This window comes from Podarcis tiliguerta (genome assembly GCF_965153285.1).
Source record: "Podarcis tiliguerta genome assembly, chromosome: 6".
Lineage (NCBI taxonomy): Eukaryota > Metazoa > Chordata > Lepidosauria > Squamata > Lacertidae > Podarcis > Podarcis tiliguerta.
In genome coordinates this window covers 23,048,628-23,064,464 of record NC_139539.1, presented here as the reverse complement: position 1 = coordinate 23,064,464, position 15,837 = coordinate 23,048,628, and the positions used below count along the sequence as shown (strand labels likewise).

At 44.8% G+C, this 15,837-nt stretch overlaps 1 protein-coding gene across 1 annotated transcript; it reads right to left on the bottom strand.

The window, feature by feature from the left end:
• Positions 1-2,737: 2,737 nt before the first annotated feature.
• On the bottom strand, positions 2,738-15,440 carry BLCAP (BLCAP apoptosis inducing factor). The gene is made up of 3 exons (XM_083447163.1): positions 15,313-15,440; positions 12,308-12,439; positions 2,738-5,518 (listed from the first exon to the last, which is right to left on the bottom strand). Exon 3 carries the CDS (start codon positions 5,380-5,382, stop codon positions 5,119-5,121), a length of 264 nt encoding a protein of 87 aa, XP_083303289.1. The 5' UTR covers positions 5,383-5,518; positions 12,308-12,439; positions 15,313-15,440; the 3' UTR covers positions 2,738-5,118.
• Positions 15,441-15,837: the final 397 nt, after the last annotated feature.

The following is a 15,837-nucleotide window of genomic DNA, read 5'->3' as shown; positions in this document are numbered from 1 at the left end:
TAAGACCAAGACCATGCAGAGTCGCTGCCAGTCAGGGTAGACAATACTAGGCTGGATGGACAAATAATCTGACCTGGCATGGCTAGGAGCTAGAGACACAAGAGGAAAGCTGGTGCTACCACTGGTGCTTGAAGACTGGCAAGAAACCCCTAAACCTAAATTGTGCCTCCCTACCTTTACAGCTCAGGAATAAGAAACAGCTATGAAGGAGTGAAAGGGACGCGGGTGGCGCTGTGGGTTAAACCACACAGCCTAGGACTTGCTGATCAGAAGGTCAGCAGTTCGAATCCCCGCGACGGGCTGAGCTCCCATTGCTCGGTCCCTGCTCCTGCCAACCTAGCAGTTCGAAAGCACATCAAAGTGCAAGTAGATAAATAGGTACCACTCCGGTGGGAAGGTAAACGGAGTTTCCGTGCGCTGCTCTGGTTCACCAGAAGCGGCTTAGTCATGCTGGCCACATGACCCGGAAGCTGTATGCCGGCTCCCTAGGCCAATAAAGTGAGATGAGCGCCGCAACCCCAGAGTCGGCCATGACTGGACCTAATGGTCAGGGGTTCCCTTTCCCTTTATGAAGGAGTGAAAACAGCAATATTTCTTCTAAAATTAAGGGGCAGCTGAAGGCACAAGTGGCAGGTTTAGGGATGGAAGGGACCTAGGATGATTTAGTTCTTGCAGAGCCAAAGACAGGGAGTATATGTGAAATTGTGGGCCAGAATTAAACAAAAAAAACAGCTAACCTACTGAAACATGTTGACCTTTTTTCTTCTCTTTGAACAGCTGACTCCCATCCTGCAAGCTGCTTTTGAAACCCATTCCCTGCAGTCCAATAAATGTTTTATGGCATTCTGTGCAAAGCTCCTGTATGGGAAAACCAATAGCCAAATTCTCTTAGGACACTGGTTTCACAGTTCTTTGGATCCTAGTGAGTGTCTACAGAAGGGTGCATTGAAAGCCTTGCGTTTTAACTGAAATGTTCAAGGACAGAGACTAGAGAAGCAGAGCAGAAGTGTTGTGCCTCCGTGCTCCTGTGCCCCCTCCCATGCTTTTAAAAATTCTGTCTTGAAGTGTCTGCTGTGCTTTTGGCTGCATCGCTGCCTGTCACACCCCTCACGGGAGTCCTCCACAGGCTGAGTCAAAGGGCACATTAGCTTGTCAGTGTAATTGCAGAGCAGTAGGCAAGCTTGTGCCATCAAGTGGAGTGTTTCCGAATACAAAGTGAAAGTGACAAGCCGGAGAAAAAGCAAGGAAGGAGGAAAGTGAAGTGCACAAGGCCAGGCCCCGCTGTTGAACAATAGCAACAGCCTTTTGCTCTTCAATTTCCCCCCCTCACATGCTGAGAAGTTTCAGGTCACTACCATTTTTTGTGAAGCAGGTCTGTCATGTAGCCATTTTTAGGACAGGGAGGGATAGGGGGGTGAATTCATAACCTAACTGATCAGCCTTCATAATCTGGAACAGAAGGCTCATAGCCCAGGAGCAATAGATAGGCAAGGCCTTAAGTAGTAGGGAGACTCTTTTCCCATCTTACCATCATCGTTTCCTTGTTGCAATTAAGAAGTTAAGAATAGCCCTGTTGGATCAAGGCCAGCGAGTGGCCTTCTGCTCCAGCATCCTGTTCTCAGAGGCCACACAAGCAGGACCTGAGCCCAACATTACTCTCTCCTCCTGTGATTTCCAGAAACTGGTATTCAGAAGCATACTGCTCCGGCCGTAGGCAAGAGTACAGTATGGGCAAGAGTACAATATAGCCACCATGGCTAGCAGCCACTGATAGTCTTCTCCTCATTGGATTTGTCTAATCCTCTTTCAAAGCCATACAGGTTTGTGGCCATCACTGCCTCCTGTGGGAGCAAAATCCCAGAGTTTTTGCACTATGTGAATAAGTATTTCCCCGCTGTCCTGAATATTCCAGCATTCAGCTTCCACAAGTGTCCACGAGTTCTAGTAAGAGGGGAAAAAACCTTTCCCTATCCCTATACAATGTAATAATTGTATACACTTCTTTCTTGTCACCTCCTACTCATAGTAATCAAATCCCATTTATTATTTTGGTTGTGCTTTTCTGAACCTGTTCCAATTCTAGAATATCATTTTTGAGATGAGGCCTCAAAACCTACTTGCTCTAATAGCTTAGTTTACAAACTATTTTGTTATTGCTTGTTTGTCAGTCTTACATGGCTGACCACCTATTGCCACTTTCTAACACCTCTCCTCTTTTCTTTGCCTCTACCACTCTGAGTTTTTGCCAAACATTTCACTTGCATATCAGCTAATTCTCCCCACTCTGCTGCCCACTAAGCCTTCGAGTTTGGGGCTTGATGAAAATATTTGTTTATTCCTGGATTTTGGCATTTACATTAAACTTATTTTTCTGTTACACACACGAGTTTAAACTGCCCTGTTATTTCAGGAACACAAATTGTGTTTTGGGTTCCACATGTGTGTGCTTTTAATGTTAAAAATATGGAAGTTTACACAGCCCAGCTTTGAACGTACATAATGTCAAACTGATCCAATGGCGTCCAGATAGTAACAAGCAACAGATAGAGAACACAAAAAACCCAGAGTGCCCCATGCCAATGGCCAGGAAATATAACTGCAATGGGGAGAGAAACACAAAACGTGAAAGCTAACCTTGGCAATGGCTGCAATCAAAAACCCAAGCATAACTATAAACCATACACAGAAAGCAAAACATAAAAGTTAGATGGGTAAATCCATAAGAAAAATGCCAAAATCCAGAGTCAGACAATTCCTTTATTAGGGCCAACCAAAATGTCACAAATTAGTGAGGACACATTCATCAGGGTGAATGTCAAGCAAAGTGGGGAGCAGAGAGGGAGAAAAGCCGCTTGGTGTTGAAGCCATAGATCATTTCAAACAAACAGTTTTGATCTCCACCGCCTCCACTAGCTTGTAAAATCATCTCTTGCAACTAAGAAAGAATGCAGCTCCAACAACAGGAATAGAAAGGGTTGCCAGTTCCCAGATGGATCACAGTTCTTTTGTGTGTAGAGAATTGCAGTATCAGATATAGAAGCTCAGAAAGTCAATCAGGAGTACAGTAGTCTAAAACACAGAACTTACCCATATATACAAGTTCCAAAGACTTGCACATTAGCTGTGTTATTCTACTAAGGGGGGGAAACCCAGTGACTACTTGGGGGTTCAATGCACTAAAAGCAGCTTCATCTTCACCCCAAATCACCTCATCCCATGCCAGTTCAGAAATGGTGTCCTCTCTCTTTCTTTCTTTTAAGCTGTGTTGTCATCTAGCCTGGCTGCTGCCACTTTCCCCAACTATTCTTTCCACTGTCCCCTCCCCTCCGGTTTCTTGCTTATTGTTTCCCACTTCCATTCCAATTTTATAGTTCTGCAAGCACTGACATAGCCTAGGTGGTAAGTTATCCCCCCCCCCCAAAAAAATATAGTGCTTTCTGAACTCAGAAAAAATGGTCATCAAAACACTTTGTGAGAAGGGTCAGCAGGTCAGTGTCTGAACTGCCACATGAAAGTGAATAAAACAAGATGAACTCTATTCTTTGCTTTGGCTTCCAAGCAAATTGTCCTGGGAACAGAAGCAGGTAGGGGGAAGAGGAGTTAAAATGCTGCAAATCCGAAGGCCTTAGTCCAACGAGAGTGACTGCATCATAAATGGCACTAGTCCACAGACCAAAGTTTATAAAGCTTTATTAAACCTTTTGAACAGCTGTGCAATGAACAAACAAAAAATAAAAAAAAAATCTCTGTGGAGGTTTCACGATTGGTTTCTCATTTCCAACTCCCCTGGAAAGAAAAAGCATTTTCAGCAATGCTCTTCCAGGGAAAGATTGTGCAGAGCTAAACAGGTGGCAAAACAAGAGCATAACCTTGAAATGTTATCCAAAAAGTGTATGCCTGCTTCCCCCAAAGGACTAGCTTATGCTTCAGTGAAACAAACGTCTCCTAAGGAAGAAACATATTTATTTTCTGGAAATTACTGGTGTGCAAGAGAGTGAAAGCTTGAGGGTGGGGATAAAGCTACGATCCAGGCATCACCACAAAAAGGTTTCCCAGAACCACATGAAGAGATGCAGCTTAACCATTAGTTGCTTCTTCCTCCCATAAATTCATGCACAGGCTCATTTACTTGTGATGAGCGATAGTAATAATACTCTTGGCCTCAAAAGGGAAAAAAAGAAAGAAATAAAGCAGCAAGTCACTCAAGTGACAACTCCAATCCAGTATCCAGAAGCAGCCCATACCTCTCATGTCAGGCTTAGCACATACAAGCTTCTCTATTTGCACTTGCTGTTCGCCTTTTCAGGTTAGAAACACTGAGAGCTTAAAAGTCAACAGCAAAAATAATAAGAGGGATCCTGAAACATTACAACAGAGCATGCTTCTTTTCAATTCAAGACCACTGGTAAACTGTGGATATTTGGCTGGGTGGGGTGGTGAGGCAGGCTCCAGTGCCTGTGTAGTAAAAGTGACATCATGACAACTCTGGGATTTTTGAGCTATGATCTATGTGGATAAGTATTTTGGAAAGGACTCAGGCAGTGCACACATTCCAGTTTGGCCTGCTGTGATGAATCAGCAGCCTCCTGGCTCCAACAGCTTTTAAACTTTATTAGCCATTTGCAAACCCCCCCCCCCCCCCGATGTTCGGAATGAGGAACACTAGCTCTTTATCAAAAGCAAAATGGAGAGAAGGCTTTCCAATTTCAACAGGATCAGATGACACATGTTCCAGAGTACTGATGGCTGCGTCCTCAACTAGGCAAGGAGTGAGACCACTCCAGCGTCAGGCAACACTCAAAACGTCTCTTCACCACCAAGTCAGAAATAGAAGGACCAAACGCAGGTAATACAGGGCAGGAAAACTGGGGTGGGAAAAGGCCACCCATCAACTGCTCTGTTTCAACCCCAGGACAACAACGTTATCACCATAAACAGCTTTTGTAAAATTTTACAGGCAGATTGTGGAAGGGCAGGTGATCATGAATGAAACACTTTAATCCAGACATACAAACAGGTTGCTTGTACTCTAATCACATGCCTTATAACCCCTCCTTCCCATAAAACCGTCCTTTTAAAAGAAAAAGAAATAAGGAGCTTGCAACCAGGTAGAGGGTTTTAGGTGCCAACCACATTGGGATCATGAGCAGAGTCCGGCAGCTGGGAGCCAGAGCAGTGATACAAGAAACAATTCCCCCAGCAACTGTAGCAGATGAGGAACAAGGCGGCCAAGAAGACCAAGGCACAGATTGTGCAAGGTTTCCGCTCCAACAGAAAGCTCAGTAGGTAGAAGCCCATGAAGACTGAGTGACTAAACCACAAGGCCGGGTTGAGGGGCTTTGGGATGAGGAGAACAGGCAGTAACCACTGGAGGCAGTACATGGTGTTTAGTGATCAGGGCGTCACAGTGATGGCAGCAATCCAAAACGGCAGTGTAAAACGTCTCCTCTGCGCATTCAACTCTTCCAGAATCAGATGGGCTGACTTCATAAAAACGTGTGGTGATATATGAGCAAGTCTTAACAGAAAGGTGGGGGGGGGGGGAGTGGAAAAAAAGAGGGGACAAGTCAGCAAGTTGGATTTTCCAAGTGTTTTAGATTTGCATTGTGTATTTATCCAACCCAGCTCCCCAAACCCTACTGTAGTTTTCACACTCCAAATCCCAAAGCCTCATTCCCCCAGCTGCCACTTCCCTGGGTCCATGCAATCCCAAGCTCTAGTGCAGGGGTCAGCAACCTTTTTCAGCCGTGGGCCGGTCTACCGTCCCTCAGACCATGTGGTGGGCTGGACTATATTTTTGGGGGGAGAGGGAATGAACAAATTCCTATGCCCCACAAATAACCCAGAGATGCATTTTAAATAAAAGTACACATTCTACTCATGTAAAAATACTCTGATTCCTGGACTGTCCACAGGCCGGATTGAGAAGGCGAATGGACCGCATCCGGCCCCTGGGCCTTAGGTTGCCTACCCCTGCTCTAGTGGTTCCTTCTTGTAGCCTATGGGGGAAGAGACAGAAGATGCATGAATCTATTGTGGCATCCTTCTATCTCATGTACAGGTGATTGTCACAGGTGTTCCTATGTAGTTTGAGAACCATTAGGCAACCAAGGTCAATTTCATTCTACCATGTTGTCAGTACTTGTGAACACGGCATCTGAACACACACAACTACTAAATTAATTCACACACACTCCTCTCTCTCCCGCACTTACACAAACGCTGCAATAAAGTTGGAACATGAAAACATCAGCACACCTTCAGAGTTCTTCTTGATTTTATTTTCTTCATATTTTGAGACCACTGTTATGCTATATTGGCCAAGTGTGAGAGCACAAAGTACAGTGGTACCTTGGTTCTTGAACTTAATCCATTCTGGGAGTCCATTCGACTCCTGAAACAGTTCAAAAAGCAAAGCGCGGCTTCCAATTGGCTGCAAGAGCTTCCTGCACTCGATCAGAAAAAGCGGGAGCTGCGGTGCACGTTTGGCTTCCGAAAAACGTTCGCAAACCGAAACACCCACTTCCGGGTTTGCAGCATTCAGGAGCAGATTTGTTCAGGAACTCAGTCGTTCGAGCACCAAGGTACCACTGTATCTGGTTCAAATCTTCCCTCAGTCTTGAATTCACCAAATTGCTTGCCCAATGTTACTACCTCTCTGACTCTGTTGTAGGGACCGCTGAAAATGTATATGAAGAACTTTCAACTAGTGACATTCCCTATCAAATATGTTTAGTGGGTTAACCAGAGATTTGTAGAGCCCTGATTAAGAACCCTACATTCTTGGCCATTTGTATCCAGAGGAACTTCCTACTCTCAGACACTTTTCACTGCCCTCCCAACCATCAAAGGCTTCTTGCCTTCTCCAGATAAGCTGCAGCTCTCAGTCGTCATTGCTCCATCTACAAAAGCAAGAGTTGGAAAGAGAACTACTGAAAAAGCCCAGTTCAAATAATACACAGCTCCCCCAAATGCAAGTATTACTAAGGCTATGGCCACTGCAGAGACAAATGCAAAGGAAAGCCTAGAACTGCATACCCTGTCACTTGAGCTTCAGACAAGAGGAAACAACAATGTTTTTGCATTATGAATGTTGAGCAACTAAGAGGAAAACTTACTGTAGCCCTACCAGCAAATAGCTAATTGTTAAGAAAGGAAGGAAAAGAATAACTCTTTATTTTCTGAAGGCCAGCCACTGGGAAAAAAAGAGAGACCAGGTCACGCTGGGCTCAATCCAGGTGGATTTTCTATATATACTCCATTGTGAAGAATTTGTCTGATGTCACATGCTTGCTGGGAGACACATAGACGGAGATAATCATGGACTGTGTCTAAAGTACTTCAGTTTGAAGGAATAAAAAACTTTGAATGACACAGACTAATCAAGAAGTGTTTTCTTTCTATCTGAAAAATGATTACAGCTCAACATAAAGGCAAAGGTCTTTTGGAAAACCCATGTTAAAGAGAATTTAGCCATAAATTTGTAGAATCTGGGCAGTGAAATTTTCCCACCCAGGGATGGGTTCAATTTTCCTTTATCAGGTATGTGGCATGAATGAAGGGAACAAAACATGGAGGATCAGGTTTGTACAGCCTTCTCGATGCATCACACACACCAGTACTGTCAGCAACAAAAAAGGAATGACAACCCATCCTACAATTAACAAAACCTTAACCATAATAAGCCATAGTTTAATAAATGGGGTAGTTTAATTGGATGGTGACACAAGATAGTTTTCTCAGTAGTTTCATGCAGCATTGTGGAACTCCCATCCAGGGAAAATTCAACTATCCCACATGTTTAGAAGATTCAGGTGCCAACTGAAAACATATTTCTTTGTCTGGGCTTGGAACATTATGCATTGGACTCTACCCCAGCAAAGTTTTATTGTCCTTGTACTGTTTTCAGTTCTTGACATAGATTTTTATGTTTTATTTATTGCTTTATCATGTTTGTATTTTATGCTTGTTGTTAGCCAGCCTGGGTTCCCATGGGAGAAAGGGCGGGATAGAAGAACAAACAACAATATTGTTCAGTTGCCTGAGTGCAAATATTGTTTGGGTGCAAAGTTGTCATCATGAATTTAACAGAGCAAAGTTACCAACTTCAGGAGAAATTTTATAGTGCTCCTTGACAATGGCTTTCTTAATGCTAGTCATAACAAAACATGAGATACCCATGGCAAAATCTGCCCAAGATTTATTTGTAGGTAAGTAGCAAAACACTTTGTGAATAGGAATTTCTCCTTTGTGGCAGCAAAGAGTGCCTCTCAGGAGCACTGAGAGAGAGGTGACAAAGAGCTAGCAAAGGGATGCAATGCTGTTTCCCTTAACTCTCAGTTGAAAAGCTATCATACATGGCTCTGTTGAGCTGTGCAGTATTATGCACATTGCCATGGAAACATCAGATAAGACTAGCTTGAGGACATCTGACGATCTTGTAGAATCCTACTCCGCTGACTACATCAAATACCTTGCTAAGATCAACAGAACTGAGGTAGAGTGGCTTACTTTGTTCTCTGCATTTCTCTCATAGCTGGTGCTGACAAAAGATCATATTTGTTTTTGATCTGCTTTCACAGAAGTGGGACTGTGCCTACCAAAGCACTGAAGCATAGTTACTGGGAGTACCCTCAAAAATCATTCTGGCAAATACTCTCCCTAGGGTGCAGATGAGAGAGATTCCAATGCCTCTGGGGTTGCCTTCATTCTTACACAGCATGATAATGTTAGAACCACAGCATGATAATGTTAGAACCACATAGAACTACTTCTTTCCTCCAGCAGCAGAACTAGTTATAATGGACTGTCTGACTTTTCCACTCCCATGAACCTCAGCTGCAATACCAGTCTTCCCAGGTACTCTCTCTCTTGCCAGGGACTCCATGAGTTGGCTCTTTGTACTATCATTCTTCATATGTGTACAGTATATCTGATTTGAGGGCTGTCTTGAGATACATCTTTTTCACAAGAACATAGTCTGAATTAGTTTTCTACTTGTGAGATGCAGCTGATTGTTCCTATGTAGATCATGCTGCTATCCAGGGTCTGACAGGCAGGAGACTGCTGAAGTGGGAATGAGAGTGTGTCATACGTTACATGACTGCTCCCCAAATAAGAAGCAGTTTATATATGATATAGGCTAATCCACTACAGATTTATACAGCATCTAAAATAAATGCTTTCTATACTGCACTTTTTGTTGGCTTGAGTGTCTTGACGAGGCTGTATTATTTCCCTTGGCATACGACATTTTAATTTCAGTAGGCTTTAAATCAGTTATTTCTAGTCATCTTGCCAAAAACTGTCTACCACGCTCCCATATATTGCTGTGTTTAGAGAAAGGAAGACCCACAGCTCAGTGATACAGCACATACTGTGCATGCAAAAGTTCCATGTTCAGTTGCAGACATCTCGTGTTATGAAAGGATCTTTGACAATAGGGTGGGGAAGGCCTTCCACCTGAGACCCTTGGGAAGCAATGCTAGTCAGAGTGGATGATACCAAGCTAGTTGGAACAATGGACTGACTTAATGCAAAGCTGATTATATAAAAGGCACAAGGCACACCTTCAGGTTTAGATCTATACAGCTTTCAGTATGGAATAAGGGCAAAGGGCAAACAAGAGAATGAAGAAAGTTAAGAGTGCAAGTGCTATAGGAGAAGTAAGAAATACACTGAACAACCTCATCTCCTGCTAATGCCAAGATCATGGTGGTGCTAGGTGCCACCACGATAACCTTTGCCAATTGTCACTGATATTGCCTATGCTATGTTGGCCAGCACATATTAGGGCTATGACTTGCATTTTAATCAAACCCTTCCATTCAAATCACTGAGAAAAAATTATATGATAGTAGATGTCCATGCTCCCACAACTGCAATAGCATCAAAGTACAAGAAACTGAAAATGGCAATTTTAGGTTTCTGCCTCAACGCTTATCCCACCATTCCCCAGAACCACTTCTCTATTCCCCTTACCATTTAGAAGCAGTTACATGCCAACTACGTGAGAGCAGCATGTGAGAGTGATATAGAACAGGTTGTAGCAGCCCTCTCACAGAGTCCCCCACTCAATATCCATGAGGAAAGAGAAATTGAGGATTGAGAAACCAACCATGCTTGTTGATTCCAGATTATCTGGAAAAGAGATACAACAAAGCCCTAAAAAATGACATCCTGTTCACTTCCGAAACACACACAAATCCAGTTTGGCACTTTCAATACTTTAATGTGGAAACAATAAAAAGATGACTGTTTTGCTGATAACTAAAATTATTCTCTGCTGGCTTGATAAAAGAAATTAGGATCTTCCCCTTCATGCACCATTAATAAATACAACTGATGACAGGAAACAACTCTGTCAAAACAAAATTCAGCCACTAGGAATGTGCAAAGGACAGAGCCTCTACAGCCCTCAAGTAATCCCTGTTGCTCCAAAAATTATCCTTGCTGTTCTTATGCAGCTTGTAAAATAAATAAAAAATGAAAAAACACTTTAGCAATTGCAGCTGGAGGCCACTTATTAAAATCTACCACCAAGGTCACCTGGACTGTAAGTAAAGTATGTTTAATAGTAGCAGGGGAGTAGACAAGGTAGATAAAAGCATGCTCAGCTTCATCATAAATGATGTCTCTTTCCCTGCTGCTTCCATTTCCCTATTCTCTTTGGTGAGGTTTCTGGGAGTCACGTCACTCTGAGATTACCCGTAGCCTTTACTACATTCTCTCTACAGGTTTTCATGTCAATATACTTCAATTAGCAAAACAAGATATTCAGCCTCAAAGGTTTTCCCCTTTTCCCTGTAGCAATTGCATTCTTAGAAGTTTAGAGGATGCTGTTTTACTGTGACAACCACACAGTAAGAGACCGAGATTTCAGAAAAAGAAGGAAGAACAATTATGGGTGCAAGATGTGAACTTTAATACCCAAATAACTGTTCTCTAATTTCTATGAACTACTGTATAAGGAAAGATGGATCACTAGTTAGTAAAGCATTCCTTCTAAAAAAAGGGCATTGCGTTATTCAGCAATATAAACTTTTTGAATAAAAGAGAACAAAAACCTGTATTAACCTGCTTTGCAATTACAGTGAAGTAGCTATCTTGAGTGACTTTCTTCACCAGATAAACCTCAAAGGGAACAATGGAGAAATGCTTAGAATCCTATGGGCTTTATACCAAGATTGACTTCAAGGCTTTATAGGCAAGTTGAATTTTCCCTTCACATTTTCCCCATTTATATAGTAGCAGCTGACAGTGGCATAATGCAAAGTAGTTTACCTGTGTCAAAATGAATGAAGGTAAGCTAATGGGCTGGCACAGGTGGAGGGAAAATAGAGAGATTTGTACCTCCAATTTGCTTAGTGTGCTTGCTGGCTGTGGGGGGTAGCATTGTAGTTAGATGCAGAGGATTGATGGGAGGAACCAGTATGGGAGTGGCGGTGGGACAACTATGAGTGGTCAGAGGGAGAAGACTAGGAACAGAAGGTGTCAGTAGCTGAATGGGTAACAGAGCTTAGCGAGCTGGGGGAGTCTGTGGCAGAGTGAAGTCAAGAATCAGTAGTTAAAGCTGGTGAGTGGGAGGAGGGAGGTCAAGAGGCAGATATGAGCCAGGCTGGTGAAGAGTCATGGTTGTCTCCCTCTCCTACTACAAAAATCTCCCTTCCCCCTCTGACTGCCAGAACCAGAAGAGGGCTGAAAGGGGCAGAGCAGTGACAGGATGCCCACAGGTGCAGTCTCCAATTGCTTGGAAAAAAACCCTGAAGAGGAGCAAACTTAGATGGCTATGGGGAGGCAGGGACTTTCAGTCTCAACATCTGCTTTAATGGAGTAAGACAAACAGTGAATGAATTGCTGTGTTCGTTAGGCCTGACACTTAGCCAAGAGATCATGTGAAGATCATGTTTTCCTAATACAGAGCTAGCTCCAAATTTGAATTGTGTGATTTACTGGCCGGATCACTCTGTGACAATCACCAGCAAAAGAACTGTGCTATCAAAATAGGCAACTGGGTGCTCTCCAGATGAGGTGGACAAACTCTAATCCCTAACTCTTGGCTATGCTATCTGGGACTGATGGGAGTTGTAGTCCATAACATCTGGAGGACACCACATTGACCACCACTAAAATTTTTTTTAATGTACTGCAGCCTTCAGCAATCTGATACTCTCCAGATATTTTGGACTACAACTCTCATCAGTCCCAGCCAGGATACCACACATCTGGAGAGCACCAAATTGCTAAAGGCTGATTTACTGAATGTGTTAAGCGCATGCATGGTTCAGCAAAAATGCTGCTTCAGTACCTCAGCAGGAGAGAGACAACTGTTACACAATTGTCAACTTCAACCTGGCATCCATGGAAGAGATTTTTGCAGGCTGATATACTTCTGTGCTGAAGACGGTCACTCGGGGGAGGGCGAAAGAGGCAAGGGAAACTGGAAGAGAAAATATACAAAGTAAATGTAATTTAAAAACTGACTGGGAATTGCACAAACATGGAGATTTCTCCTCAGAAAGGAAGTAAAGCAAACAGTGACATTCCAGATTATTATTTTTTACTCTAGAATAAAGAATTGCTACTGAAGTGCACTACAGTATTTACTTTGTTCATCCTCAGTAGTTTAGGAGGAGAGGGAGGCTTGTCCACCTCACATTTTAAAGAACCAAGTCTGAGAAAATATCACCAAGGATGTTTATGATGGAGAGAATCAAACTTGAATCTCCCAGGTTCAAGCCCACCACTTCAAACTAAACTGTCTTGTGCGGCCTATAGAATTTTATTCCAGTTATCTCAAGCAGCAACATTTTAGACAGCAACTCTTGTATAGGCTTCAGGCTGTTTATCCATCATATTTGCATAGAAGCTTCACACATAACTAGCTAAAACACAGGTACCACAAAATGAACCAATATGGAATGAAGATGTAGCAGAATAGTTACTTCATGCTTCTTATGTTTCCAAGAAAGCATTAAGACTTACCAGCCAAAGAACTAAAAGCCACATGTTACCCTAGTTGCAGAAAGCTGTTTGCTTCCAATTTGCAGTTAAAGGAAAATTTCTTACTTTTAAGATCTTTAGTGCTTTTGAACAGGTGGGGGGCACTAAAAATGTATTCTCATCCCCAACCCACCATATACCTACTGAGCCACATACACACTCTGATGAAAAGAAAAAGTACTCAGAAAATGAGGTAGAAGCAAATCTAATGTTCAATGAGCTCTTCAATTAGGTCTTCATTAGGCTGCCAAAATCAAGGATTGCCTTGACCCCAGAAAACACAGGAAAGTTTTATCAAACAGATTCTGCCATTTCTACAATCTATTTAGCTTTGAAGTATTCATACTTTTAAATATTTGGTGCCAACTGTGCATGGGGTCCTGTACAGAATATAGACAGTGATCAGAAAGGAAGTTACTATGCATAAGGAGAACAATTTATTTGGGGGGCGGGCAGGAGCAGCCAGTGTGGTGGAGCTATGGAGCTCAGCACTGGTGCTGTTGCAGTTTACCTGGACAGTGCTAGGGTGGGGCATGACAGCAATGAGGTTGGGGCTACACAGATGCATTGACAAAGCTATGCTGGTGCTCCCATCAGTTTATCTGTGCGGCTCAGACTAGCTGTCACTCGGCCCTATGTCCACACTAGGCATAGGCAAACTCGGCCCTCCAGATGTTTTGGGACTACAACTCCCATCATCCCTAGCTAACAGGACCAGTGGTCAGGGATTATGGGAGCTGTAGTCCCAAACCATCTGGAGGGCCGAGTTTGCCTGTGCCTGGTCCACACCATCCAAGTAAGGTGCACCGCTATTGGCGGGGGGAGAACTTGCAGCCCTTGGCCTAATGCCATGCATGCATGGCCATGAGAGGGGGAAATGGGGAGAGGAGGAGGAGGGATGGCAAAAAAGAGAGAAAAAACAGGGCAGAGGAAAAGAGAAGAGTGGTGCCACACCCACTGTTCATTCAGGCCCGCCCACTACTGACATTTAGTTTCTGACAGATCACACACAATGGAATTTGGTCAACTGAAAAAAGACTCACCACCCCTGATTTAATGAGAGAGTAATATTTTAGGATTAGGCAAGTACTGCTACTTGGCAACAACAGACCATAGTCTTCTAGTGACAGTCCACCCTCCTCCTTTAATCATTGTCCTGCTGGATGCCTCTAAACAGCAAACAGGCATTAAATGAAGATGTTGCTCTTCTCCAGCACCTGGTACATCAAGGTTCCATTTAACTATCTTGGCTAACAGGCACTTACAGACACACAGCTTTGTCTATTCCTTTTTTTTAAAAAAACACATATTTAAATACACATGCACAAACACTTAGACGTTACAATTTAATTTGTGTTTTAAATGAAATCTAGGCAGTTGTAGTATACTGGCATGCTGCTGTTTATCTTACTCCCCATGCAAGCTACTTGAGCCATTTCTTTTGAATGGGAAAGCAGCAATGTCTTGCAGCCCCTTCAGATACTATTGCAACTCCCAGCCCCACTGATTATCACCTACGCTGGCTGCGGGCTGATGGGAGTCCCAACAACCCCTGGAAGGCCACGAATTCTCCACCAGCTAGAGATCGGTCTTAATAATCCAAGCGCACAGTCGGGAATTCGATATGCCAGAGGTTGCTAACCTGTGTGTGGCCCTCCAGATGCTGCTGAACTCCCAATTCCCACCAGGCTCTATCAGCACATCCAAGGGGCCAGGAGTCCACAGGGCAACGACACCTGGAGGGTCCACGATGTTAGAATTCCTGGAACTCCTGACACACAACACCTGACACGAGCCGATCATCACTTTTAAAGGGGGGGGGAGGGCAAAGGAGCAATTCATCTGGTCCACCCCTGAACCCCGACACACCGCACGTCAATTTTCACTGGACGCAGAGCGGGCGGAGAGGGGGCAGGATCGGCGCCTGGGCCGTGTCCGGCCCACACCTGTGGACACGGCGGAGCTCCCAATGAGGAGGCCTCGGTTCAAAAACACCAGTGGGGGGGATTGAGGGGGGTGGCGCTCCCCATGGGGCACAAAAGACGAGGCTGGGGATGGGGAGAAGCGAACAGAAAGGAGGCAGACATTCAGCGGGGGGGCGCTGCGGATTCCTCGCCGCCCCCCACGGCCGAACCCTCGCGGGCTCCTCGTTAAGGTTCGGGAAAACGGCACTTCCCCACCCCCACCCCGAGGGACGGTTCCACCCTCAGAGCTGACGCGCGGAGCAGAACCACCCCGGCAGGAGCTGCCCCCTCTACCGCGAAGACATTCCCTCAGTCGCCCCTTCTCCGTTCCCCTCATCCGCATTACCTGCGCTCCTCGCCATAGCGCTGCCTCGCCGCTGGGCCGCTCTCCCTCCCTCCCTCCCCGACGCCCTCGGCTCCGTCTCTGCGTCTGTCACTCCCCGCAGGACCCCTCCTCCTCTCCAACTGCCCACTCAGGACCAGAGCCGGGCCGCCCGCGCCGCTGCCTCCTTTCAAGGCGCAAGCAGCGTTACACACCCACTACCCCTTACCGAAGGGCTGGGCGGCCTGCTTTAAAAGCGGGTCTCGTTCCGTCCGGCGAAGCGGTGCCTGGTCACCAGCTCAACCGTCCCGTTGTGTTTGAAACAGGCATTGCAGTAAACAGCCCTTTCAGTTTGGCTCTAGCCCGTCGGCGTAACGGGCCTTCCGGCTGGCTCGACAATTCCACGATGATGAATATGCAATAAGGGGGCGGGGCCCGGACTTGGTTGCAGGCAGGAGGGCGGGTCGTGCGCGAAACTGGCAGCCGAAGTTGGTTCCTCGTGTTACACGGGTGCGGAAGCAGCAGCCTGAATAAGCAGCCAAAGTTTTT

Excerpts from the sequence above, each read along its gene's own strand:
- BLCAP (XM_083447163.1), bottom strand. The coding sequence starts at position 5,382 with ATGTACTGCCTCCAGTGGTTACTGCCTGTTCTCCTCATCCCAAAGCCC.